Source organism: Megachile rotundata, chromosome 4 (genome assembly GCF_050947335.1).
Source record: "Megachile rotundata isolate GNS110a chromosome 4, iyMegRotu1, whole genome shotgun sequence".
NCBI classification, from domain to species: Eukaryota; Metazoa; Arthropoda; class Insecta; order Hymenoptera; family Megachilidae; genus Megachile; species Megachile rotundata.
In genome coordinates this window covers 3638363-3664173 of record NC_134986.1, presented here as the reverse complement: position 1 = coordinate 3664173, position 25811 = coordinate 3638363, and the positions used below count along the sequence as shown (strand labels likewise).

At 31.1% G+C, this 25811-nt stretch overlaps 1 protein-coding gene across 3 annotated transcripts; it reads right to left on the bottom strand.

Annotated features, from left to right (window-relative positions):
- Nucleotides 1-6566: 6566 nt before the first annotated feature.
- LOC100883156 (hemocyte protein-glutamine gamma-glutamyltransferase-like) lies at nt 6567-24423 on the bottom strand. 3 transcript variants are annotated; one of them, XM_012294428.2, is made up of 9 exons: nt 21341-21712; nt 21175-21217; nt 17482-17957; nt 16031-16257; nt 14575-15176; nt 12496-12593; nt 10044-10334; nt 9164-9324; nt 6567-8326 (listed from the first exon to the last, which is right to left on the bottom strand). In XM_012294428.2, exons 3-9 carry the CDS (start codon nt 17948-17950, stop codon nt 8039-8041), a joined length of 2136 nt encoding a protein of 711 aa, XP_012149818.2. In that variant the 5' UTR covers nt 17951-17957; nt 21175-21217; nt 21341-21712; the 3' UTR covers nt 6567-8038. The 3 variants fall into 3 exon arrangements, with proteins under 3 accessions (XP_012149818.2, XP_012149817.2, XP_003707216.3); XM_012294427.2 differs by lacking the exons at nt 21175-21217; nt 21341-21712 and adding an exon at nt 24401-24423; XM_003707168.3 differs by lacking the exons at nt 21175-21217; nt 21341-21712 and adding an exon at nt 19621-20147.
- Nucleotides 24424-25811: the final 1388 nt, after the last annotated feature.

The window sequence follows — 25811 nt, the reverse complement described above, 5'->3', positions numbered from 1 at the left end:
TTATACAAACATATCCTTGATCCGATGGTGTAGTTAGAATAGCGAAGATTCACACATCACGAGGCACAACGACCGCGATGGTCGTCGTAGGACGGCCATGTGCCCGTCGTCCCTGCTTTATTAGGGTGGGTCACTGGGCTTTTTCTAACAGTAGTTTATCAATTCCTTCCTTGTAAGATGTGGTTGGTTTGGACTGGAAGAAGCTTTCAACATCCTGCCTGACTTGCTCTTCAGAATTGAAGGTTTTTCCGTTTAAAAAGTTTTGTAAGGAACAGAAAAGGTGGTAGTCTGTCGGGGCAAGATCTGAGGAGTAAGGTGGATGTGGTAAAACAGACCATCCAAACTCAAGAATTTTTTCTTGAGTCACCCTTGCTGTATGCGGTCGCGCGTCGTCGTGTAAAAGAATTACATTTCTGCGATTGACGAGTGCATGGCGCTTTTCTAGGAGTTTCTCTTGCACTCTTTGCAATTGCTGAATGTATTTATCCGCAGTAATCGTTAAATTTGACTTCAACAACTCGTGGTGACTTATACCTTCATAATCTCACCATACACACAATAAAATCTATTTAGCTGCATCGGAAGTTACTTATGACTCGACCTAATATATTATTAGAGTTTTTTTCTTCAATCGATCCCCCTATCCTGGTATTTTTCTGTTACATTAGTTGACAGTAAATTAAATAGTACTAACACTGAAGACAAATAATTATTTTGTATACTAACATAATTTAAACATTTTTAACTGGAAAGTTTTATATGCACTTTATTTCTGTGATTAACCAATAATCATAAAAGTAGTTCACTTGTAATATTATATTAATTGTATTTTCTCTTTCAAATTGTGAACTCAAATAAATGTTATTAAAATACAAATTTTCCGAAAATACCTTTTTTTTTCAAAACTGAAAATTATAATAAAATAAAAGACTATCAAGATTGTAGAAGAGTACAGCGCTATTTCATACGTTATTACATAAAAAATTCAATTTCTAAATTTGTGATGTGACACCATTATTTACTTTTATCTAATAATTTAATTAGAGGTTCTCAGTTTATGATGAATATACATTCATTAATTGATTTTTTATATGTAGAGAATAGAAATGTTTAGTTTAAACAAGTTTGTTAGTGTATCTTATAAAATGATTAGTTTTCGAACTGCAATTGGCACGAGATAAAACGAATAAAAATAAGTTGAAGACATAATTAAGTCCAACATACTAGGTCTGTTTGATTACGCGCTCCGCGCCTAACCTAACAATGTTGAGCGAGCGAGTAAATTTCACGCTAAAGCAAAAATAGTCAACCGTGTCATCCGGTTGAATTGGTTGAGTGGTGCAAGAGAAAAGCATGAACAAAAAAGTTGAAAAGTCAAGTACATAAGCGCGAGCAAATTCATTTTGCATTAAAGTCTACGAGGATATGGTTTTTCGGTAATTATTCCTCCGTGGCATGCGCGAGCGGCGCGTAGGAGGAATGTACACGTCAATAAGTATGCAAAATCGTTAATTACTCACTTTCTGAGCATAGATTATGAATTTTTATGATTAAAGAATGGTCAGCAATGCATTATTTACATGGTTCGATCATAAAAGTTCATAAATAATGTTCGGGTAATGAGTAATTAATTATTTTGTGTCAGCATTGCGATACGTACATGAGCCGCCTGTCAAGTCTACTGCACCTGCAAAATCCAATATTTCGGCACTTTGACGACGTAGTATGGTTCCTGAGGCATTTAGAAACAAATTTCTATTAGGGTTTGATGCATTTTGATACCTAATAAAGCCAGAAAATCAATATTTTTTAGAATTCGGTCCAAAACGGTACAGGTGGCGCCATCTACCGGTGAGCGACGGAACTACGAAAAACTAAAATTTCTATTTTCTCGAAAAATACCGAATTTTAAGTACTTCTCAGGGTCAGAAATCAATCTGTAACCTCTCTGGACCCTATATGATGTAACAAGTACCTCCTAAAAGCGAGAGAAAAGAAAATTAAAAAAAAAGGTCAAAACATGGACGAAAAATTGGCGTCCATCTAGCGGTGAAACTTGGAACTACAAAAACATAAAAATGCGATTTTCTCGAAAATTAGCAAACTTTGAGTACTTCCGAGGCTCAGAAAGTGCTATGCGATCGCATTAGAAGCAAAATAATGCAACAAAAGCTTCCTAAAGGCTTTAATAAAGAAAATAAAAAAAATGTCATTTTATCCAGACAATTTGTGGCGCCATCTAGCGGCGAAACTGCAAACTAAACTGAAAAAACGTATGTCCGAATACGCGTTAGGGAAAAATATAAAAAGTAATATCTCGTAACTTTGACGACGTGTTATGCTTCTTTATACATTTTAAAGCAATTTTTGTTGAATAAATTAATCATTTTTTTGCCTGTTAAGCCCAGAAAATCAATTTCTATTTGACCCCTTAACGCGTATTCGGACATACGGTTTTTCAGTTTAGTTCGCAGTTTCGCCGCTAGATGGCGCCACAAATTTTCTCCATAAAATGACATTTTTTTTTTTCTTTATTAAAGCCTTTAGGAAGCTTTTGTTGCATTATTTTGCTTCTAATGCGATCACATAACACTTTCTGAGCCTCGGAAGTACTTAAAGTTTGCTAATTTTTTAGAAAATCGCAGTTTTATGTTTTTGTAGTTCCAACTTTCACCGCTAAATGGACGCCAATTTTTTAGTCCACGTTTTGACCTTTTTTTTAATTTTCTTTTCTCGCGCTTTTAGGAGGTACTTGTTACATCATATAGGTTCCAGAGAGGTCACAGATTGATTTCTGACCCTGAGAAGTACTTAATGGCGCCACCTGTACCGTTTTGGATCGAATTTGACAAAAATTGATTTCCTGGCTTTATTAGGCATCAAAACGCATCAAACCCTGATAGAAATTTGTTACTAAATGCCTCAGGAACCATACTACGTCGACAATGTGCCGAAATATTCATTTTTTTATTTTCCTTATATGCATGTTCGGACCGTCACTTTTTAGGATCAGTTTTTTCGGTGATTATTCGTTCGTGGCAAGTCCGATTTAAATTTTTTTTTCTATGTCCATCTGGATGTACATACGCATGTGCATGCAAAATTTAACGAGAATTGGTTGAGTGGTGCAAAAGAAAAACGCGGACAAAGAAGTTGCAATGTCAAGTATAAGAGCTTCGCTCGCCTTCGGCTCGCTTGCTCAATTATATTTTAACAGAAACGAATTTCAATGCATAGAATAACAATTTAATGAACGTTTACTCAAAAATTTTAAATAATATTAAAAAGAATATATAATCTTTTAATATCATATAAAAATGTAATAATGAAATAAAATCTTGTAACGCATAAAAGTCAATAAAAATGATAAATTTGAATATATGTAATAATAATTTGTTAAATAAACAATTGCAAAATTAAAAATTTAAATCAAAATTGTCGATATTACAAATACAAGTATGGATTTTTTTTTACGTGGAGGAAATCTTCAAAAGATTACCTCGTACACCTGGGGTAGGCTGCGGGGTTATACTGGATTTTTACCAACTAAAACCACCTTGGTGGTCCTTCCTCGGCACATGAGGGGACCCCAAGAACTCTCTAAGAACACGACTGGGGCCCCCGCGCCATTAATACAAGTATCATCCCAAGGGAGGTTAGAAAGACCTTTCCCATATAACCAAGCTAATCTTATGGCGGTATCTGGACTACCAAGGCACCGCCGTGCACTCTGGGGCAGCATGCACGGCATCCTGAGCCCCACCCAAAACGCTACTGCCCCTATGGCGAATCTACAAGGGGAGGCGTAACAGGGAGCCGCCGCTACAATGCCGGATAACGTAGTTCCCCGGTAATGGTGGATTACATGATAACTGATTGGTACACACATCACCTATCATTGATAACTTACGGTCATTGGTATTGTTTAAGCTGCCTTGTATTGGTGCACTGACATGATTGGTCCGTGGTTTACCTATCATTCTGAACTTGATAAGCGTCACAGGTGTCCAAGCTGCCGAAGTGTTCGGATCGTCCGTAACACCCCCTACCGGTACGAGTCAAAGCGTTAAATAACCGACAATTCTTAGTTTGAATTAATTCTATTTTTTCAAGGGATGAAACCAGAAAAGAGGATTCTGGCCATATTCTGGGTGCTGCTATGACTTTTCTTCAATACATGGAACGTCAATACATAAACGTAGGCACAATTGCGATCACCTTACTTCGTTATCGAGCAAATTATTACATTTTATCGATTAATAATAATTTTGTATTTTATTATGTCTGAAGCGATACCTACTTCGTTCACCATTTCAACTAACCACGTAAAATAACAAAGCGAATCCGAAAAGAATAAATCGACAGATATCAATCACGATACGATAAGGAACGGCCATACGTGTACAATCACATTATAACGCAGAAACATGTCCGTGAGTTACGCTGAGACGTACACATATTCGAAAACAAGGCAGAAGAATATTATATGTGTACTCTTACAATGATAGTACAGTAAAATCCTCATTAAGGGACACATTTTAAGGGATATATAAAAACTAATTACGCCATCATTGTGGATGCTTCAACTACTTTTTCTTTGATTACTTTCTTTGTAAACATTTACTGCGCATATCTATATCTTACGGTTTAGGACTGCGTGGGGTGTCAAGGTTTTCATGAGATAATCGCAAATCCTGAGCAACAAATTTTCGAAAAATCAAAATTGCTCCAATTTAGAAACTAATTACGTCGCGATTAAAAATGGTTCATTTCACTTTTTTCGGTTAAGCTCCGAGCAGAAGGCGAAATCGTAAATCACGAAAGAAATTTAATAGGTTCTCCGCAACCGGAAATGAAAGACGCTGCATCATGCACCGAAAAAAGTAACAAGGACGTCTATTCGCAAACCAATTTTCAAATTAAAGATTCAAAAACTTTGAAGACTGTTCTGCAAAACAACACTCCGTCGAAAGAGCTACGAGTTACAGAAACACAGACGGAATTATATTACATGAGAAATACAAGCAGCAAAGGCATAAACGTTTCTTCCATGACGGTGGCACTTCCGATCAATAATAATTCCATGGAAACCATAATAGTCTCCTCTTTTTCTACATCCATGGCTGACCAGGTCGATCGTAAAAATTTCCGCAAAAAGAATTTACGAAAACAATTGTACAAATCATCGAATCCATCGAAACAACATTTGACGACAGCGAAAATTCCTCGAAAAAATGTGACAATTTCTTCCGTCAACTGTTGAATCAGATTCAAGAGTCTAACTGCGAAAACAATGATGCGTTGAACGAGTTACGCTTCGTCGAATCGAGTACGTCAACGTCCACTTCCGCTTCTTCTCCGGAACGTGAAACAGTAATGAAACATGCACATACATCAGCGACTAAAGTGATTTTAAGCGAAACGATGGCGGCTTTTCATGTGACCGCTATCAGAATTCGTAATATTTACAAAGCTGTCGACATCTACATACGGAAGTTGAGGAACGATTTGAAGGCTGAAAAACGATCGAAGCGTGTGAATAAAATTTGTAAGGAGAAACCGAGTTGCGTGTCTAAAAGCAGCAGCGTCGATTCCATTTTCGCGAGAAAGAATGGAAGTGACCAAAATGGCGTCGTTCAGATATTTGAAGCGTTGAGGCAAGAGGATGATGAGTCTTCGGATGTTTGCGAAAATGAAGAGGAAGATTATGAGAGCACTAAATCATCGCCAACGATGTGGTCTTACGAAAGCACTTGCGGAAAAGTAGAATTAAAAATTTCCGAAACATTGTCAGATACAGTTCTTTTAAAAGACGTGGGACATTTGATGGATTTCTTAGTACAAAAAACGGACGATTCGATGGGAAAGACTGATAGCGTTCATACAATTTCAAGCAATTCATGCAGATTTCAGAATAGGTTTCAAGATAACGAAACTGCACGATTTTCTATATTTTCCAGAGAAAATTTGTTACCTTTAGTTTATGGAATTGTTTGTTCCATTGTTTTTTGGTGTCTGCATTTCACAATCACTTGTGACATTGTTTTGTGATTGTTACTTTTATGTACGTTATTTGTTTGTATCAATGTTGTTTTGTTATTTGTATTTTCTAGTTTGCGTTTTTTTATTAAATAAATTATTGTTAATACATAATTTGTTGTTATATGCTTATGTAGATAGTATTTGTTTGTAGAATTTTTTTAAAGTTTATTTTCGATTAGTTGTATCGAAAATATCAGTGTTCTTTTATTATAGTTAATATTATAAGATACATTTTCAATTTTAATTATTATTACAATTTCTTTTTTGACAGACGATGTTAATAATTTCAAGTATTTTCTTATTATTAATTATATCAAAAATAAAATTAATTTGCAGTTTTATTTACTATTGCAATTCTTCTCTTAATGAACATTTTTAACTTCACTTAATTATTATTAAATAAATGGATCTTATTAGTATTGATAAATAGTCCTATACTGAATTTTTATTTAAACAAAAGTGTCAATATACTATTAATTAAAAAAACTGTTGTTCTGTAAATAAACAAATAATTTAAAACTGAGAAGAATTAAATAATTTATTTTATTTATTAAGGTTGAAGCAATTTCGTGTACAAATATACAAAGGAATAATTACAATTTGTTTTCCTTGCATTTTTTTCATATACAACCAATTAATAAGCACGTTTCTTCTAAATAAAATTGACTTTATGTCTTCAAATATGGCCACCACACTAGTATGTGTAGATTTACTCACATGAACGCGAACTCGTTCAAAACACGAATCTTCCAAACAATTTCATTAACAGAAATTTATCATGGAAAATTAATACAATAACTTTATTAACCTACAATTATATCGATTACGATATAAAAAACATTTTTTATAATATTTAAAAAAGAACGTGAAATCTTCAATTAAAAAAATATTCTCGCATATGTAACTTTTTCAAAGATCTAATATTTTAGTAACTTTTACTTACAAAATATTCAAATTTATGCGGAATGCATTAAAATCAATCAATAAATTTCGGTGGTATATAACAAACTTATTAAATATTAATTAAGTTGTATGAATAGCATGTTTATGATGAAATCAAAGTCAGTGGTTTGATAACGTAAATTTGATGTAAATTGCTGTCCGCCGCAACGTGTAGGCGTTGAGTATTGAGCACGCTATATTGCGTGATCGGACAATTAGTATTAAAATTCGAACGCACAGTATTGCATGAGTAACGAATATGTAATGTATCACTTTGATATTTAAATTACAACAGGCGAGTGCGATTTTCACAGTTTTCTTTAGTTTTCAATTATTTTTTACTTAATTAAATTCTAAACACATTTTCCTGCAAATTTCATTTAAACTATTAATGACACGCGGTCGAAAAGCATAAAACATTTCTTTTTTCGGTGTGAAAAGTTAACTTAGACATACGTGAATGCACGAAAAAATTCCTAATTGTTCTTCACTTCACGTATAAACATAAATCTATTCACAAACAGTCTACATGAGAGGCAATTCGTTTCCCAGCTATTTTTACATCTTCGCTATTTTCTTCGATTACGTAATCCCTATCTCCTCTGAAGTGTGATCTCAACCTTTGTCTAAAAACCAGCTACGTAATCCTTTTGCCTCTGCATTCGAACAGCGTGCCATTGAGTAACGTAATTTTAATTCGTTCGTCATCCACCGGAAATGGCCCACTGTGACCAAACAGATGTTCGTATTTACGCTGAATTTTTGCAGTCATAGAATTACAAGTAACTAGAATATTCTCGATATAAACCGATGGATTGTTAAAGCTTTACATTCCGTGTAAAAATAAGAAATGTCAACTCATCATTTAAAACATTCGCGATATTTAAAGTATACTACAACTAATTTAAATACAAATTTTATTGCACTCGTTTGGTGATATTATTCTAAGTATATCTAATATGTAATTTATCAATACTATTTTTCTTTGAGTTACGATTTAAAAATTATGTGAGAAGGATTTCGGTTGATAGAGAAATTGTAAGATTTAAGGACTTCACTCGTCCTCGTCGAGGACATCAATGGCAGCGGAGCCTGTGATGTCAACGAGTTCTTTCGAAGTAAAAGTAGCAATAATTTTCTGTGGTCCAGGTTTCTGAGGAACCAACTGGTGTTCCACATACACATCCTCTTCTGGTTCGACGTCTCTGAACATCAACGTTTTGTTCCTCGAGAGTCCTGGTCCAGCATAATTGAATTTGCACTCTGTTAGCATTCTCTTCAACGGATTTTTGAAGCGAAGCGAAATCGTTGATGGTCTTCCTACCACTGGTTCACCGTCGATCTAAAAATTTGTTCAAACAGCGATGCATTAAATCAGTACCATTTTGTAAATAACATATTGAATACAAGGTGTTTCAAAAGTAATGGTATAACCATTAGAATAAAAAAGAATTAATGGTACAACCAAGAAGAAAACGATTCTATTTAAAAAAATACATAAATAACATAGAATAAATTTATGTCATATATCATTTCATTTTCGGAAAATAGGATCTGTAAAATATTTATGACAAATTCTGTTTACGACACAAAACATAGTTTAATAGTTTGACGAGTGGATGTTATGAACTTAAAAAGTCCTTACTTTAACTTCCGCATAAATGAAGTAGAATGTAAAAAAGTATTATTTTATATTTTTTAACTTTTGTGTATAAAATTATATTTTTCTTGTTTATATTCATTAAAACAGGGCATTCCATTGTTTTGGGACTATCTCTAAAGTTAAAGCCAGTACTATTATATATATTTGGTAAGGTGATCATATGTGCAGGGGAAAATTGTTCCGAATGATGTCGTTGATAACATATTTCGAGTCATTGAAAACTGTGATTCTTTCTATATGTACGAGTATATTGTATATGACAGGATAAATGATAATTAACCACTTTATCGACGAATTACAACAAAAAGTAATATAGTATATTAGAATTATATAAGAACTAATTTATAATTTATTAATGTATTATTAGATCTAATGTATTATTTATACGTGTATAAATAGCTTGCAGTTGTATATAGCTAGTACTATTATTGAAACTAATGTAAACTAGTATTGTTATAGAACAATAACTACTGTTATTGAAACTAACACAGTAACGTTATTAATTTCAATTTTTACCTTAATTGCAATGTTTGGCTTCAGCACCTGGAAGTCATCCTCATCGGCCCATGTTTGCCTAGTTTCTTTGACCGTGGCAATGCAGTATAGTTTCATAATACAATATTCTACTAGCTTATCCAAATAATCGTCCACTGTGACCGTGAGCTTCAGCTGTTCGGCTAAAATAAATGATAAGTGTTGAAGAAGAAGCAAGTGAGATTTATTTATATATGTAAATAAAATGCAGGTTCGATTTCAATTATAATTTAAAGTACGGTCAAATAAAGATCAAGCATGAATGACTGTTTATTATTAAAATGATTCTTCAGGAGATCCTAGGGACAGGGTCGCGTCTAGTTTTTAATCTAAACTTGCGTTTATGATGTCTGCTTTTATGATCCTGTATGAAAATGAAGACCAATCCTTATAAGAACTAAGACTGATGTAATTTTTGAAGTTGTGCTAGTTTGTAGTTTATCATGGATCATAAAATGAAGATTATAAAATAAATTAACAAGACTATGCTGCAATATTATACAATGAGCTCGATTATCGTCTGGACGTGTGTTGTGTCACCAAAGGATCATATATTGAACATTTGTGGAGGGTGTATAAACTTGTTGAGTTTGTACTTCTTTTCATATATCCTTCATGTGTGTACGTGTAATATTTTTGAAGATATAGCCTTTTCAAAACGAATAAATCATTTATGCTACCCTCATACTTAAACCCACCTATAAAAACTATAATTCACCCTTCATCAATCGATCATCGTTTCAAACATTCCACCATAAACCTTACATTTCATACAGCACCGATCGCGTAAACGTCACAAGAATTATTGCTATAAATCACATGATTCATTGAGTTGATTGAAAATGAAGTTTAGTAGACTTACTGGCTTTCGGTTGAAGTACGAAGTCACCGGATGCTCTCTTGACCAGGTTCGCCTTGACGCCGTTATAGTAAACACTACCGGCAGACAGAACAGCTTGAATGGTTCTTGGTTCATTGGATTTGTTCTTTATGTTCACGGTTACTGCAAATGGATGACCGATATTCACTCGTTCCAGGTCTACGAGATCGAATTCCACGTCCTCTTTTCCTGGCGAAGGCAAAGAGTAAAATCTTTTGGCCACTTCCGTACTGCGAACTGCTCTGTACAGTGTCAAACGCTCGGCTTCAGTTCCTAAACATAAAACAAATTGTATTGTAATATTGTAAATTTAGATATAGGGTAGGGTGGTTGGCTCGTATAATCCTGTTAGAAAGGGTATAACCGGATAAGGGGGTCAAAAATGTCTTTACTCCAAATTAATTGGATAAGGGGGTCAAACGTGTCTTTGGGGGTCAATTACAAATACAATACACTATATTTTACCATCCGATTAAAAAATTATTTCACGAAAATCAACCATATCTATCATAGCTGTCAATGTGTTAATGATTCCTTAATTATGAGAAAATCTATCAAGATTTAATTTATGTGAGATACTATGGAGTTACATCTTCAGCAGTGGTTCGCGTATATTGAAGGAAACATGATAAATAGCAACTGGTAATGAAAATGTCCGTCGAGAGTTAATTACAGCAAGTTGTTTGAAGTCAATCGTTTAAGGTAGCTAAATAATTACAAAGTGCTTTTTAATTGAACGTGAGATGTATCATGTTTCGTAGATTGACGATGATATAAGTTTATAAATTTTAATGGTAGTTGCATGCAACTCATTGGGTAGAACTAAATAATTTTAAAAACAGGGTATAGCAACCTGCATTTAATTTTAAGAAATTATGAATGATGAGAAGTGGAGTAATTTCTACATCAAGTTTTTAAATTAGGTGAAGTGGGGTAAGTTCGTAAACGGAGCAAGTGCGCATACAGGCTATTTTATTACAATATGAGCGAAATTTCTCCATTTAGTATGTTTGTTTCCTTGTTTTTTTTTCACTATATCCCCTTTTATATTTCAGCTAAGAGTACTTGTTTGCAGTATAGAGTACTTGCATAATGCAGTAAAAAGCATTTTATAGCAGATTTGTTAATGATTCTGCTCTTGCCCTATTGCACATGAAATAAAGTTTCAAAATATTTAATTTCAAGTTACGTTCTTACCTCATTTTCGGGGAAAGTGCAGAGTAGTTGACATTTTAAATAATTTCCTATCAAAATCAAAATGTACAAGGAAAATTAAGGTCCTAGTTAATATTAATTAAATAGTAGTAATTGTGCAAAGCGTTCGATATCGACAGCGTTAAGTATTTACATAGCAGACTGAAAATAATTACATTTAAATACCAACTTTACAAAAACCAGTCTGCACTTACCCCATTTCACCTTATACAAACTTTTCCTCAAAATAAATGATATAGTATAAAATTTTGATAAATTAAAAATAATTTTTGGTTTTAAAGTACCTGCAATTTGGTAAATTTAAGGCAACTTTATTTTGAGTTTGAGAGTTAGAGATTATGAAATTCGATTTATTGAAAAGCTCTAGTGTCATCGTCAAAGTTCAAAACGTTCAATCTCTGGAAGTTCGAGTTTAAAGGTTCACATAAGTATAATTGTCTTCAATCAGTGATGACACTGATCGCCTTTCAGTTCGAATCAATGCTGCATTTTTATTTTTAGTAGTTATGATATTAAAATGACGTAATCTTTATTTCAACGAGAGAAATATTTTGAAAATTTCAGTTATTGTAATTTATAAGCAACTCAAAATTAGTTAATTTCATGAACCGTTGTCGTGAAAAGTATATTAATGAGTTAGTATCTGCAAATAAATAAATACAAAATATGATTAAGAATACTGATAAACATTTTGATAACTTATATCTTTACGTATCTATATTATGTGAATAATGTAAAAAGGGAAACTTGATTTTACTTTAACAAATAAAGAAGGAGAAACGGAAAATGTATATATTGCCTACTATAGTATACATATTTATGGGACAACGTGGACTTCCGTTGGATGTAGACAAATATGTATTTGAGAATTTCACAATTTTTTAATTTTAAAATTTTCAAGTTCTCAAATCTCCAAATTTCTAAATCTTAAATCTTAAAATTCTCAAATTTCCAGATGGCCAAAAGACTTTTGTAAATTAGAGTTAGCCCTTGACGGGCAAGTACACTCTCCGGTTTTAGGGAATCTTTCAATTATTCATTTTATATTCCTACAAATCTAATTTTAATTCTAACATAACATAGTAGTTAGTAATATTAACATGTGTGATAGATTATTATTAAAAACGTGGTTAAGAACGAGGTTAAGATGTGACGACAATTTTTTACATGTTCAAGTATATTACATGCTCGAACAAACACTCAATCAATTCGTATTTACCTTCTTTCGCTTTATATAATGATGTTATATCTTCTCTGTCTCTGTCGCCATTGGGATCGTAAATCCAAGGTGCTTTTGTCAGAATCATACGACCGATGCTGTTTACAAACGAATTAAATATGTTATTAGTTGACACAGTAATGGATAAATATGGCTTTGAAGATGTGGACAATTTTTAATATTTAAAAATATGAAATTTCTATAGTTGCAAATTTCTATATTTGGAAGTATGGATGTTAAAAATGTTACAAGTTTGTAAATTGTAAACCAAATATTTCTAAGTTTGTAAATTTATAAATTTAAAAATTCGTAAGTTTCTCAATTTCCAAATACTTTAATTTCTAAATTTTTAACGTTTTAGGAAATTTTTAGTCTCCAATCTTGAAAATACATAAATTTTTTAATTCCTAGATTTGTATATTGTTAAATTTCTAAATTTCTAAATTTCCAACTTTTCATATTCTTCGATTTCTAAGTTCATAATTTTTCAAATGTTCATAACTTTCAATTTAAAAGTGTTGAAATTTAGACTCTCTTTCGTCATTTTGAAAAAATGTTCAAATTGACAAATTTCCAGTTTTATAAATTCCCAAGTTCTTCAATTCTAAAATCTCAAATTTTTAAATTCTCAAGTTTCTAAATTTGCAATTGATCTGCACTTTCAATTTTCCAAATTCCAATACTGCTATATTGCCAAATTTTGTAAATTTCTAATTTGTTTATATTCTCAATTTCCTAAATGCCAAAATTGTTAAATTTCCAAATTTTTACAATACAAATTATTAGTACTCACTTCTTAGTAATCAATTATTAGTGATCAAGTAATCACATCACGAAATTATCAAATTATTAAATTACAAAATTTCTAAATCTCAAAATTTTAAAAATTTCAAATGTCCCCGTGTCTCCGACACTCCAACGTTGAATGCATTGTATTAATTGATCTCTTCGACAAGTACTCGATCTGTCTATCACTGACGATGATTTAACAATCCAATCATAAATCAAGAGTTTCCAACAAGTGGACAATCATGTAATTTAAAATGGCGGAATCTTTCAGTTTTTGCATAAATATTTTGATTATGTTCGTTTTATGCAAATTGAATAATACACGGTAGCGTCTTTAGAAATTCCCAAGGCCAGAATTACCATCAGAACTCAGTAGCGAATATCCAAGAATCATGAACGTAAAAATAATTAATTTATCCTACTTTTTTTTATTAAAATAAATTATCTAATTGTGAATACTACAATTATTCTGTATTTTATATGTAAACTTTTTTGTATTAATATCTATTTCGACAACTTCTTTAAGATTTTCTATTGGATATCATTTCATAAGTTGAATAATTAATACAAATATCCTTTATAATGAATCTAGATTAATTTTTTGTCATATATAGAATTGCAAGTTTAATTTTCTGTTTTTCATCTAATTACTATAATTAATTTTTAAAATTTACTTATCGTTTTCAAACTTTAACTAAATGTATTTGGTCTAATTTCATACTATTAAATTTTCTTATAAAATACCAATTTTTTTAGTTATGTTACGAATGATGTATTAATACAATGTATTATCCTCAATAGAAGTTTTATGATTTACAAATTCTGCTAAAAATTTTGATTAATATTATTGGACCAACCTTTAATTTAAATAATATTATTTTATTTTACTAGCAGAATAATTTCAATTTTAAAACTAAAAAAAGATTTTTCTTGAAGAATTATATCTTCAACCATAACTCTACAAATTTAATCATAGTCCTGTTACTTTCATTAATATTTTGTTATACCTATTATATTTTCTCATAATTTCATTATAGCTTCTTTAAATCCTCATATATCATTATTTATTTAATAAATTCATTCTTCATATATTCAAACAATAAATAATTTTTAATTAACTATTTTAACTTAAAAAAAATATATTATCACTATTATTTGTTGTAAAGTACTTTTCTCATCCAGATCTTGTATTTTGAAATATTTTACTATAAATTAATTTTTACTGAAATAATACCCCTTAATAACATTATATCCACCCATAAAGGCCACCCTATTATCTCAAATACTTACTGATATTTATTGCAATCGATTTTGGAATATCCCAGTTCACTTTCTGGATCCTCCTTCCATCTCATTAGATCAGCATTCACCGAAGCTATCATAAAAGTTACGTCATAATTATAACCAACAGCTCCCTGTCTAATTGCTTCAACGGAAGCTGGTCCACACTGATAAACACCCTCGGAAGGTTCCTGAGGAGTAGCATCAATGGCCTGCCATCCTCCGTATCCTTTCGGCAAATCCGGCCTGGCCATCCACACATCGTTCCACACATGATAGTTCCAGATTGAGTCTTCACCGTCAAAATTATTAGGGTCGTATTCGAGCTCCTCGTTGTTTCTGTCGTAATAACGATCGACGGAAAGCGAGGCGTTCGCGTCGTGAGCTGATACCAAATTTGACACCACTCTCGATGGTATTCCGAGAGCTCGACATATGGTGGTCACAGTACCAGCGAATACCCAGCATTGTCCGTATTTCACTGACTCGCCGGTTTCTAAGAATTGTTCTAGAATTGGCACGCTTCCGGTCCACGCGGCGGGTGCGGTACCGTCGCCATATTCGCCGTCCCAACGTCCGGTTATGACACCTCTGTCGTCATTCGAATTCACCTGAAAGAATTAATCCTATATCTATCGATTGACAAAAACTTTTTCCATTGGAATATGGGGTGGTTTTATTATATTATAACGCAGAAACATATTATATGTTTGATTCAACATATAATATGTTACATAGTACAATATATAACATATAAAGAAATATAACATACTATAATATGTAACATATTGTATGTTGAATCATATTACAGAAAAATATTATATGTGTACTCTTACAATGATAGTACAGTAAAACCTTTATTAAAGGACACTTTTTAAGGGATACATAAAAACTATTTACGTCATCATTGTGGGTGCTTCGACTAGTTTTTCTTTGATTACTATCTTTGTAAAAATTTACTGCGCAAGGGTCAAAATCAAATTTATATTTTAACTGATTAATTGCTCGTGCATAGTACCGGGCGTTCCACTAGTATAGTTAATAAACAAATAAACAAACAAGCTATTAGCACGTTGTTGCACTAAATTTTTAATTAGAAAATGCAGTCAAGTCTCGATATAAGCGAAAATGATCTGCACAATCTAAGTGACAAAATTATTCCCATTGGTTTTTTTGAAATCCGTATCATTGAAATTATTTCGTTGAAGTAACGAATGAATGTGAATATTAATTGACGTTTTACTGTCGGTTTATTTCTGAACTCGATTTTTTCAAAGTAAAAGTGTATTATACGCCAGTAAGTTCTGTATTAATTGTTTATAGAAGATTAAATAACGAAGAACAAGAGGTTCAAAGTAATTTTTCCTTTACAAAAGAAATATTTGTAAAATGTTATATGCAACCAAGAATAGGTTCAGAAATTATGAAAGCAAAGATACTAAAGAAAAGCATAAAAATGTCTTACGATTCTCGAAATAGCTCGGCACATCCTAATAGGATCTCCTCTGGAAGTTGCTTTAATGCCAGATCTTTCTAGCAACAATTGACAAGCAGGAAGTACACATGCATCGAATTGACCGAAAACCCATTCTCTGCCTCGAGAACTTCCCCATGGGCCAACCCATATCTTTCCAACGTCGTTTAGAACGTATTCGTCCAAAAGTTGTTCCTCTTCCATGAATACTACATCCTCTAAAAATAAAACAATTACAATTGTAACGATAATGTACTAATAAGATAACTACATAATTATTAAAATAGAATTTGTGAGTGTTTTACAAATTATTTTTATTATTTGTAAATTGTATGGATTGTATATTTTATATTTTAATGGTTACTATAAAATGGAGGATAGTGTTCTTAATTATTCTATTATTTATTAGAACAAATAAATAATTTCCATAATTTTTAATTTTCCAGAAGTTCAAATCTTAAAATGATCAAATTCGCAAATTTCCTTATTTTGAAAAAAAAAACAAATTTGAAAGTGACAGAATTTCAAAATGACAGAATTTTGATATTTTCACATTTCCGAAACTCTAACTACACAGATTTCCAATTTTTTAAATTTATAATTTTCCAAAATACAAAAGTTTCATATTTCAAAATTCTCAAGTTCCTCTTTTTCCGAATTGTTATGATTCTAACTCCTAAATTTATGAATTCTCAAATTTGCAAATACCAAAATTGCTAAATGCCGCATTGTCAAAGTCTCGAATCTCCAAATTTCTGAATCCTCAAATTCCTAAATTGTCAAATTCTTAAATTGCCAAACCCCCAAATCCCCAAACCCCCAAATCCCCAAATCCCTAAATCCCCAAATCCCCAAATCCCCAAATCCTCAAATCCCCAAATCCCCAAATCCTCAAATCCTCAAATTCCCAAATCCCCAAATCCCTAAATCCTGAAATTCCTGAATTTCTATTTTCCAAAATCCCCAAATTCCGAAATTTGCACATTCCTAAATTTCCAAATTCTCAGATCTCCAAATCTCTAAATCATCAAATTCTAAAATTCTTAACAAAACTCACTACAATAATAACAATATCGTAAATTAATATTGGAATTCAGAATAAAGTTGTTTTCTAACATTATCACTCATTATGAAAAATATAGTTGTAATACATTGCATAGATATAAAGTGCTATAACATAATTTGTCATATATTTGATAACTCTTAAACCAAAAAACGAAATTAGCTAAAAAATTGTATATCTTCGTTATACCTCAGTAATTAAATATAACCTCATTTCCATAGGAACTGTACACGGAATCCGTTTATCACATTTGAATTCCAAATCATCAACTTCAAATTTCCTTTACATCAAAAAAACCTCGTTTACAACCTTCCACTTTTACTTCCTGGATTCCTTAATTCTTCTAATTAGAAATAAAGTTCTTTATAAAGATACGAACCTTTCAGCCACGGGTTAAACAGCAGATAAATATCCTTTTCATAATTGAAGGTGTTCGGAGCCGCCTTACTGCCCAGGATGGTGGTCTCCACGTTCAACTGCCACAAACCAACAGGACTATCGATGGGACTTCTCACTTCCACGGACAAATCCGTTCCATGTATACCAATCATTCGTACACCCCATGCCTCCAAATCAGCTAAATAGCTATCCCTGTTGGTTATGGTGTTCACTCCTCTGGTACCCCTCAAAACGTTTGGATTTGGTCCAAAACTGAACAGCAATCTGACGATATCAGTCTCGTCCACGTATTCTCGGTTGAATCTCACAGCAAGATTAAAAGTTTGGCCCCTTCTCAGAACTGCTGTCGGTGGGTCTAAATGTACCAATTCGTAGTTGAACGTATGATGAAGTTTGGCATTCTCCTTTTCGTACATGTGCACCGATTCGACGACGAGTGGCTCCGACATTTTGGAACTATAAACGAGATTAATTAGTAAAATGTGTGGAGAAGAGGTACATAAAATAAGGTGAAGTGGGGTAAGTGCAGACTGGTTTTGGTAAAGTTGGTATTTAAACATAAGTATTTTCAGTCTGCTATGTATTGTAAATACTTAACGCTGTCGATACCGAACGCTTTGCACAATTACTACTATTTAATTAATATTAACTAGGACCTTAATTTTCCTTGTACATTTTGATTTTGAAAGGAAATTGTTTAAAATGTCAACTACTCTGCACTTTCCCCGAAAATGTGGTAAGAGCGTAACTTGAAGAAATAAACTTTGAAACTTTATTTCATGTTCAATGGGGCAAGTACTCTTTACTGCAAATAAGTACTCTTAGCTGAAATATATGTAAAAGGGGATATAGTGAAACAAAACAAGGAAGCAAACATACTAAATGGAGAAATTTCGCTTATATTGTAATAAAAATAACACGTCACTCAATAAGTCCCCGGTCTGACACATATATGGCGACACTGGTGACAGACCCACGTTATTTTCGAATAATACTAACCTTCAAACAGTACGTGTCAAAATTTCAGGGTATTCTGACCAATAGTATAGAAGTTACAGTCATTTTAGTACCCCCAGTTTCGTAATTTTGAAGACAATGGATAGAAAGGAATTTCGTGTGTTGATTAAACACTGTTTTTTAATCGGAAAAAATACTGTTGAAGTCAAAAAATGACTTCATAAGCATTATAGGGACTCTGCACCAGGGAAATCAACTATCATTGACTGGCATGCTGAATTTAAACGCGATCATACAAGCGCCGATGATGCTGAACGCTCTGGTTGCCCAAAATCAGCAGTCGTTCCGGAAAACATAAAAAATGTCCACAAAATAGTTTTAAAGGGCCGTAAACATAAGTTGTGCGAGATAGCTGATGCCTTGAAGATATCAGAAGGTAGTGTCTTCACAATTTTGCATGAAAATTTGGGCATGTGCAAATTGCTTTCAAAGTGGGTGCCGTGTTTGCTGTTTCACGAAGGCAATGAACCGTGTCACAAGTCGATGAACACGATGGTTCAATTGAGTGAATTACGTTTTGAATTGTTTCCCCACACACCGTGCTCCCCAGATTTGGACCCCAGCGACTACTGGCACTTTGCAGATATGAAAAAAATGCTCCAGGGAAAGAAATTTGGCTCAAATGAAGAAGTGATTGCGGAAACTGAAGCTTATTTTGGGGGCAAAGACAAATCATTTAATATAGAGGGAATTGAAAAGTTAGAGGAGCATTGGAATCAATGTACCATACTGGAAGGAAAGTATATTGATGATTAAAGTGGAATTTCTAAAAAAAATTTTGGTTTTCTTAGTTAGACCGGAGACTTATTGAGTAATGTGTTATCACATGCGATAGTTTTCGAGATTTACGAAAAAATCATGTTAATGATTGGCCAATTCCATAAATCAAATACGGATTGATAGAATTTGTTGTGACTTGTTCGGAAGTGATCATTGCAACCAAAGGGTTCAACCCCTATAAGCCAGCGCTAAACTCTTGCGACGTCGTTTCTTTTTATCGCAACTTTCCAACACTACGTAACAACGATCTCGAAGGCTCATGTCCGGTGACAGGTTCTATCCAAATACCTGTCGTACTTTCAGTTGCATGGCAGGAATTTACCTTTGATTCATCGATTCGTTGCGTAAATATCCGGGATACATCTCGGAACGTGAGCTGCATTGCAACGGGTGTGTAACACCCTTGAATGGTATCGACAACTCTCTAATGATTCACCAAATTCTTCGACGAAAAGCCGGGTTTCGAAAAGTATTACACAACTTGCCGTGCTGCATGAGTTTTACGAGATATTTTAGACAAATAAAGAATATTTCAGCCGTGTCCAACGATACTTAACGATTAGGATTTTCGATAATAAACGTGAAACCGGTATTCTGAGTTTCTCATTTGCATGGTTGTTAATTGCGTAAGAAAATTATATTTCCAGGTTTCTGAGATACTTCTTCTTTTTTTCTTTTTTGTATACATACGATTTTAGATGCAAACATCGTTTAGTCAGCAAGGGTGAATTTAAGGAAAGGAAATATATAAAAGGTCTTTGAAGAAATGAATCATATAAAAGTCTGAAATATACCAAAAATATCAATTATTTAAAAAAGGGTTTGAAGATTATCGAGTGTAATTTAATGACAAAAAAGGTGATCAGCTTGAAATTTTATAAAAGTTTATCAGAAAATTATGAGGTTAAAATACATGAATAAGTAACTTGTTTTAGTTATAATTGTTTTGGTTACGAATAACAGTTATTGATGAAGAAAATTATTTTTGGTTACGTGTAACCATTATGTATCTGTTACAAGCCATTATATACGTGTTCTATTTTGGTTATCTAAACCAATATCGATGACGAGAGTTCTGTTTTGGTTACGTCCATAATTTACGTACTTTGTAAGACAGAATTCAGATTTTACTTATTAATTAACAGACGTATCTAACTGTTGAATAAAAAGATTGATCTGTACTATTTTCAAAATTTTTTTTCTAAATATATAAATTTTATCATTTATTTTAGGTGATTAACAATTACTATTAATGCAATGTTAAAAATGTTAAAAAATGTTAAATGTTAAATGCAAATGTTAAAATGTTGAGAATTAACAATGGCGGAACATAATCGAAACAAAATTTCTATTATTGATACCAGTTATCGGTATAGAATTAAAATACCATTTTCGTTATCGATAATGGTAATCGGAATAAAATTTTGCTCATCGATACTGGCAGTCAAAGAAGTTTTAATCAATTATACTGACTATTTACAACTGAAATTATTTAAATATTATTATTAGATTTTATAGAATATCTGAATTTGTGTTCTGTAGTCTCTGAAGATTTATAGTTTATTTCTTTATAATATTTTATCGAATAATGTACTAAATAATAAACTATTTTTATTAATTATTGAATAATAAAAAAGAAAACAATTCTTAAAAATATTCAAATCAATAAAATTGCTATATTGTTAACAGCAATTTTATTTTATAATATAAACTAATTTTTTAAAATTTAAATACTTTTATTACTGTTTTGTTTCAATTAAAAAATGTTGTGCCTTGCATAACAAAACACACTATAACAAAATTGGGAATAATTTATGAATTCCTTTTCAAACCCTCATTTTTGCGAAAATAAATTAAATAAATCTATTATACTCACATTTGTCAACTTCAACAGGTTTCTTTCACACCAATAAGAATTTCTGTAAAATAATTTATTCGCGTGAAAAAAAGATTTTTTATTCATGTTAACAACGTGTATAAGACAGTAAATGCTATTGTCAACATATTGAGGCTATAAGTCATTGATGATATTGACAACTTACATGCTGTCGTTAAAACGAAATTTTAGATGAACTCGATTCACTGAAAATGATGAAGCGATTTGGAATTGAAGATATGCGATTGCACGAACCGATGACAATTGACGATGAACTTACACTCTCACTGTACTGACACTGAGTCTTACTGGCTTTTTATACGAGATGCAGCTTCCTTTAAGCTAACCGCAAAATCCCCCACCTACAATCAGCAGCACGTGGAACAGCTTCAATGTTTTTATACGGATTCATTTAATACTATTAAAATCAGAAATGTAATAGTAAAGTATCCGAATTCGTGAGAACGAACAGTGTTGTATCAGGAATTTGTCCAATTTCAGAAACTAATATTTTTGGATATATTTGTAAAATTCGGAAACGTGTATTTAAATTTAAAAAGTCTATTTTGAATACTGGATGTAAGAAGACTGTTTTGAATTAAGATATAAAAAAGATTATTTTGAATTGAGATGCAAAGATTATTTAAATAAAGATTATTTACCTAATTAATTCATTTTTCATGTATTCAAACAATAAATAATTTTTAATTAACTATTTTAACTTTAAAAAAATATATTATCACTATTACATATATTATCCACATCTTGTATTCTGAAATATTTTACTATAAATTAATTTTTACTGAAATAATACCCCTTAGTATTTGATTAAAAGCATTAATATTTTTTATTTGAAATCGCCTTGTTGTGAAATTAAAAGGTAATATTTTTCAAGTACGCAAAATAGTACTATAATAGTACAATATACAATAAGTGCAATAGTATGCAAAAATACTATTACAGAAAAATACTAAAAAAAATATAAATTTATGATTAATACTTATAAATTGTATTTATATATATAATTATACACATTATGGAAATTTACAATTTATATTTTATACGGATTTTAAGTGCTTTTGTCTTTTTCTGTTATTTATTTTTGTGTGGAGTAAGTATATTTTCTTTTGTTGTTTCACAGAATTATTTTAGTTTTTCTTATTTATTTGATTTTGTATAAAGTAGGTATATTTTACTTCGTTATATTTTTATAGCCCAATAAATATTAAATGAACTGGAAACTTGTCCGTATTTGTATTATTTTAGTTTTTCTCATTTGTTTAATCAGCATCGAATAATAGTTATATAAAATTTGTAAGTATTAATATTTGTTTTCTGCTTTAAGTATAAATTCCAAAATTGAATTGATCGTATTTTGGAAGTAACGGAATTCGAAAACCGGTTTTCGAAATCCATGCTTGTTTTAGCCTTAACTTCTGCCGAAAAACTTTTATTATGACAATTGTAGAGACGAGAATTATACATCCATTTTTTCAGTTTTCAAAATAAAAAATAAGAAAAAACTGTATTCTTATGATAATAAATAACGACGTTGAATGCAAATTTTCTAGTTTTATTAATTTAATTTAATTAGTTTAATTGAGAAATTTTCAAATTTACCAACTTCCAAATTTTCAAAATTCTAAACTTTCAAATTCTGAATTTTAGAAATTTTGAAATTAATAACTTTCCAAATTTCTAACTTTAAAAAATTGTTAAATTAGAAATTCTTGTTTATTTTGAAATCTAGAGATTTTTATATTTTGAAGATTAGACATTTTACAATTTTAGGACTTTAAAACTAAAATTTTCTCGAATTTAACAAATTGAAATAATCAGATCCAACCAAATTTAGAAAGTTTTCCATCTTTCAAACTTACAAATTTTTTCCGCTACTGCTACCTCCTTGAGTATCATTCTACTAAAATAAATTTTCATTCATAATTTCGTGTATTTAATAAGAATAGTTAAATAGGATACGTATCCAATTTTATTGATAATAAGACAAGACTTTAGAGGCTAATAAATATTCCTTAACTATTTTAATAACTTTCAAGGCAAACAGGGTTAAAAAGGGGTAGTATCTATTTAACATAATGTGGTCTATTTTAATTCCTATCCAATTACGCTAACAAAAATATTTTTAACAAATCGAAGCTCATATTTTTAAGTAGTAAGAAGTAGGAAAAAGATACAGTTGGATCATTAAACTTTTAAACAATTTTTTATAATTTTAATATTGATTATAACAGAATAACAACTGGTAAAATTTAATGAAATATTCAGAAATGTAAAAATAAAAATATAATTTAACACATATCAATATGTGTTCAAGTATATTGATCTATTTTTAAGCTTATAATTTCAGATTGAACGATTCAAGTGGTTCAAACTTGGTATTATAGATCATGCATGCATTTAGAGAATTTACATTTTCAAACATTTGAAAGTTTAGACTACAGAGTACAATTTGATGGACATAAATATGTTGATGTTGGGTTTAGTTGTACATATATGTACATATCTCCAAATTAAATGGATCAAAAATCCTCAAATTTTACAAGTTATATTTGCTACCATATAAGTCTCAAATTTTACAGCATATCTGCTCCTTTTTCTTTTAACAAGAATTTTCGTTAAAAATATGGTATAACTTCTATACGAGCAAAATATAAAACCTACACATATTTTTATAGTAATTAATAATCAATATACAAGGTTTATAAATGGAAAAAAAGTATCCGTCATAAATCTCGACTTTACAAACGATAGAGAGGAAGCATTAGAGAACTATTATCTTATCGTCTTGGCATGCATCGTTAATTAGCCTGGCTAACATATGTTAATGTAAGTACGTGGATGTTGCGGTTTTCCACGCACTTGATATCGTTACGTTATATCGAAAATGAGGACGATAGTAAAGGAAAATAAGTATTTTCAATTTTCCACGAATTACATTTGCAAATTATGGATCTGTTTCAGTTTTAGAATTCATTCTTACCCACATAATTTTCCTCTTTTTTTGTATTCATTTTCCATATTTCTATGCACCTTTACAGTAAAGTATTTTTGATCTGTTGCTGAAATCAAATATGTTAATCCTATTCTTGTTCTTTTCTTTATATTAAACTTTGCATTTACTTCTCTAGCATTTGAAATTTCATAAAAATTTATTACTTAAAAGTTTGGATAAATATAGTATGTTTTAAATGTGATAAATACTTACATTGTCATCCATAAGTATTTCCAAAGTTTGAGCACTGAAAACTGTCCATGTTAGTATTTGATAAATCTATAAAGTATTAGCAACAAAGATGTTCTTAGAATAATATAAAACAATAAAAAATAAAATTCAATAACATAATCAACAACAGTTGCAGGTATCCTAATATTTTTAAAATAGTAGTCAATGTCAAGATTTTATTATATTTAAAGGAAAAAGTAAATGTTAGTAATATACTATTATTACTATACACTGACAAAGTTTCCTCCGAATTGATATATCCATGACATTTACTTATTATAATTTTCTTTCCTATGAGAACTTTCAAAGTGAATACTTCAAATAATAGTATTAAACTAGGGAGAGCAACTGGATCAATTGGGTATAAATAATATTTCAAGTATGTTCCGTAATAATTTGATATTGAACGTAACAATAACATTGCTTATAATAAGAAACATAAAAAACCAACAGAAACATACGATATAATATATACACCTTAACTTAAAGTCCATCAATGCAATCTAAATCATACAACATTTGACTGAATTTGAAACAACAAAAACACGTAAACTATTATTTGAGATTGACAACGAAGAAGAAACAATTAAATATCATTCTTGCAACAAGTATGTATTTTATTTCCTGTTATTTTTAATTTTGTATTTAGAATTTGAGTAATCAAAGAAAAATTACAGCGCTGATTATAATGGACAAAGTTTACTTCGCGATAATAAAATTCCTGGAAATTTTTTAAATCACAGAGAACTTTAACCTTTGCTTTATATGATTTCAAATTAAAAAACACTGAAGGTGGATCACTTGGTCCATTATATTTAAAATCATCCAATACTGATCGATTAATTTTGTATCAGAGCTAATGACATCAGTTTGCAAAATAGCACAGCTACAAATTCGATTCAACAAGTACAAATCAACAGATGCTATACATGGATACGTTCTAAGAAAAATCGATCATACATTGAGCATCTGTCTAATGTGCTTAGAGACGTTACAGTAAGGCAAATGGTATTCGTACAAAAACACAAAAAAAAATCATTGTATCTGTATGGATTCGTTTCCACTTAAACCATTTTACAAAACAATGTCAAGTTTGATCAACTGGATAATCATCGCCTTTCTGTATTATATTCATTTTTGTATTGAATCATCCATAAGTATTTCACACATCAGTTACATATGCAATTTTTATTAATTTGAAGGTAACAGCAAACAATTTAATGTTTTTTAAAAGCAAATTTCAATGGAGTCCACAATTTGGCACAAATCATTGGCTATTCTCTAGAATCTTCTTCAAAATCTGTATTCTTTATTTTTGGTTAATGTTTAAGTAGCAATTGTCATCCAGTTTGAACTAATTTATTTGAATTATTAAGTTACTCATTTTGAGAAA

Excerpts from the sequence above, each read along its gene's own strand:
- LOC100883156 (XM_003707168.3), bottom strand. The coding sequence starts at position 19,661 with ATGTATCCCGGATATTTACGCAACGAATCGATGAATCAAAG. Across the intron at positions 12,594-14,574 it reads ATCGATTGCAATAAATATCA|CATCGGTCGTATGATTCTGA; the intron begins GTAAGTATTTGA and ends GTTTGTAAACAG. Across the intron at positions 8,327-9,163 it reads AGCCAAACATTGCAATTAAG|ATCGACGGTGAACCAGTGGT; the intron begins GTAAAAATTGAA and ends ACAAATTTTTAG.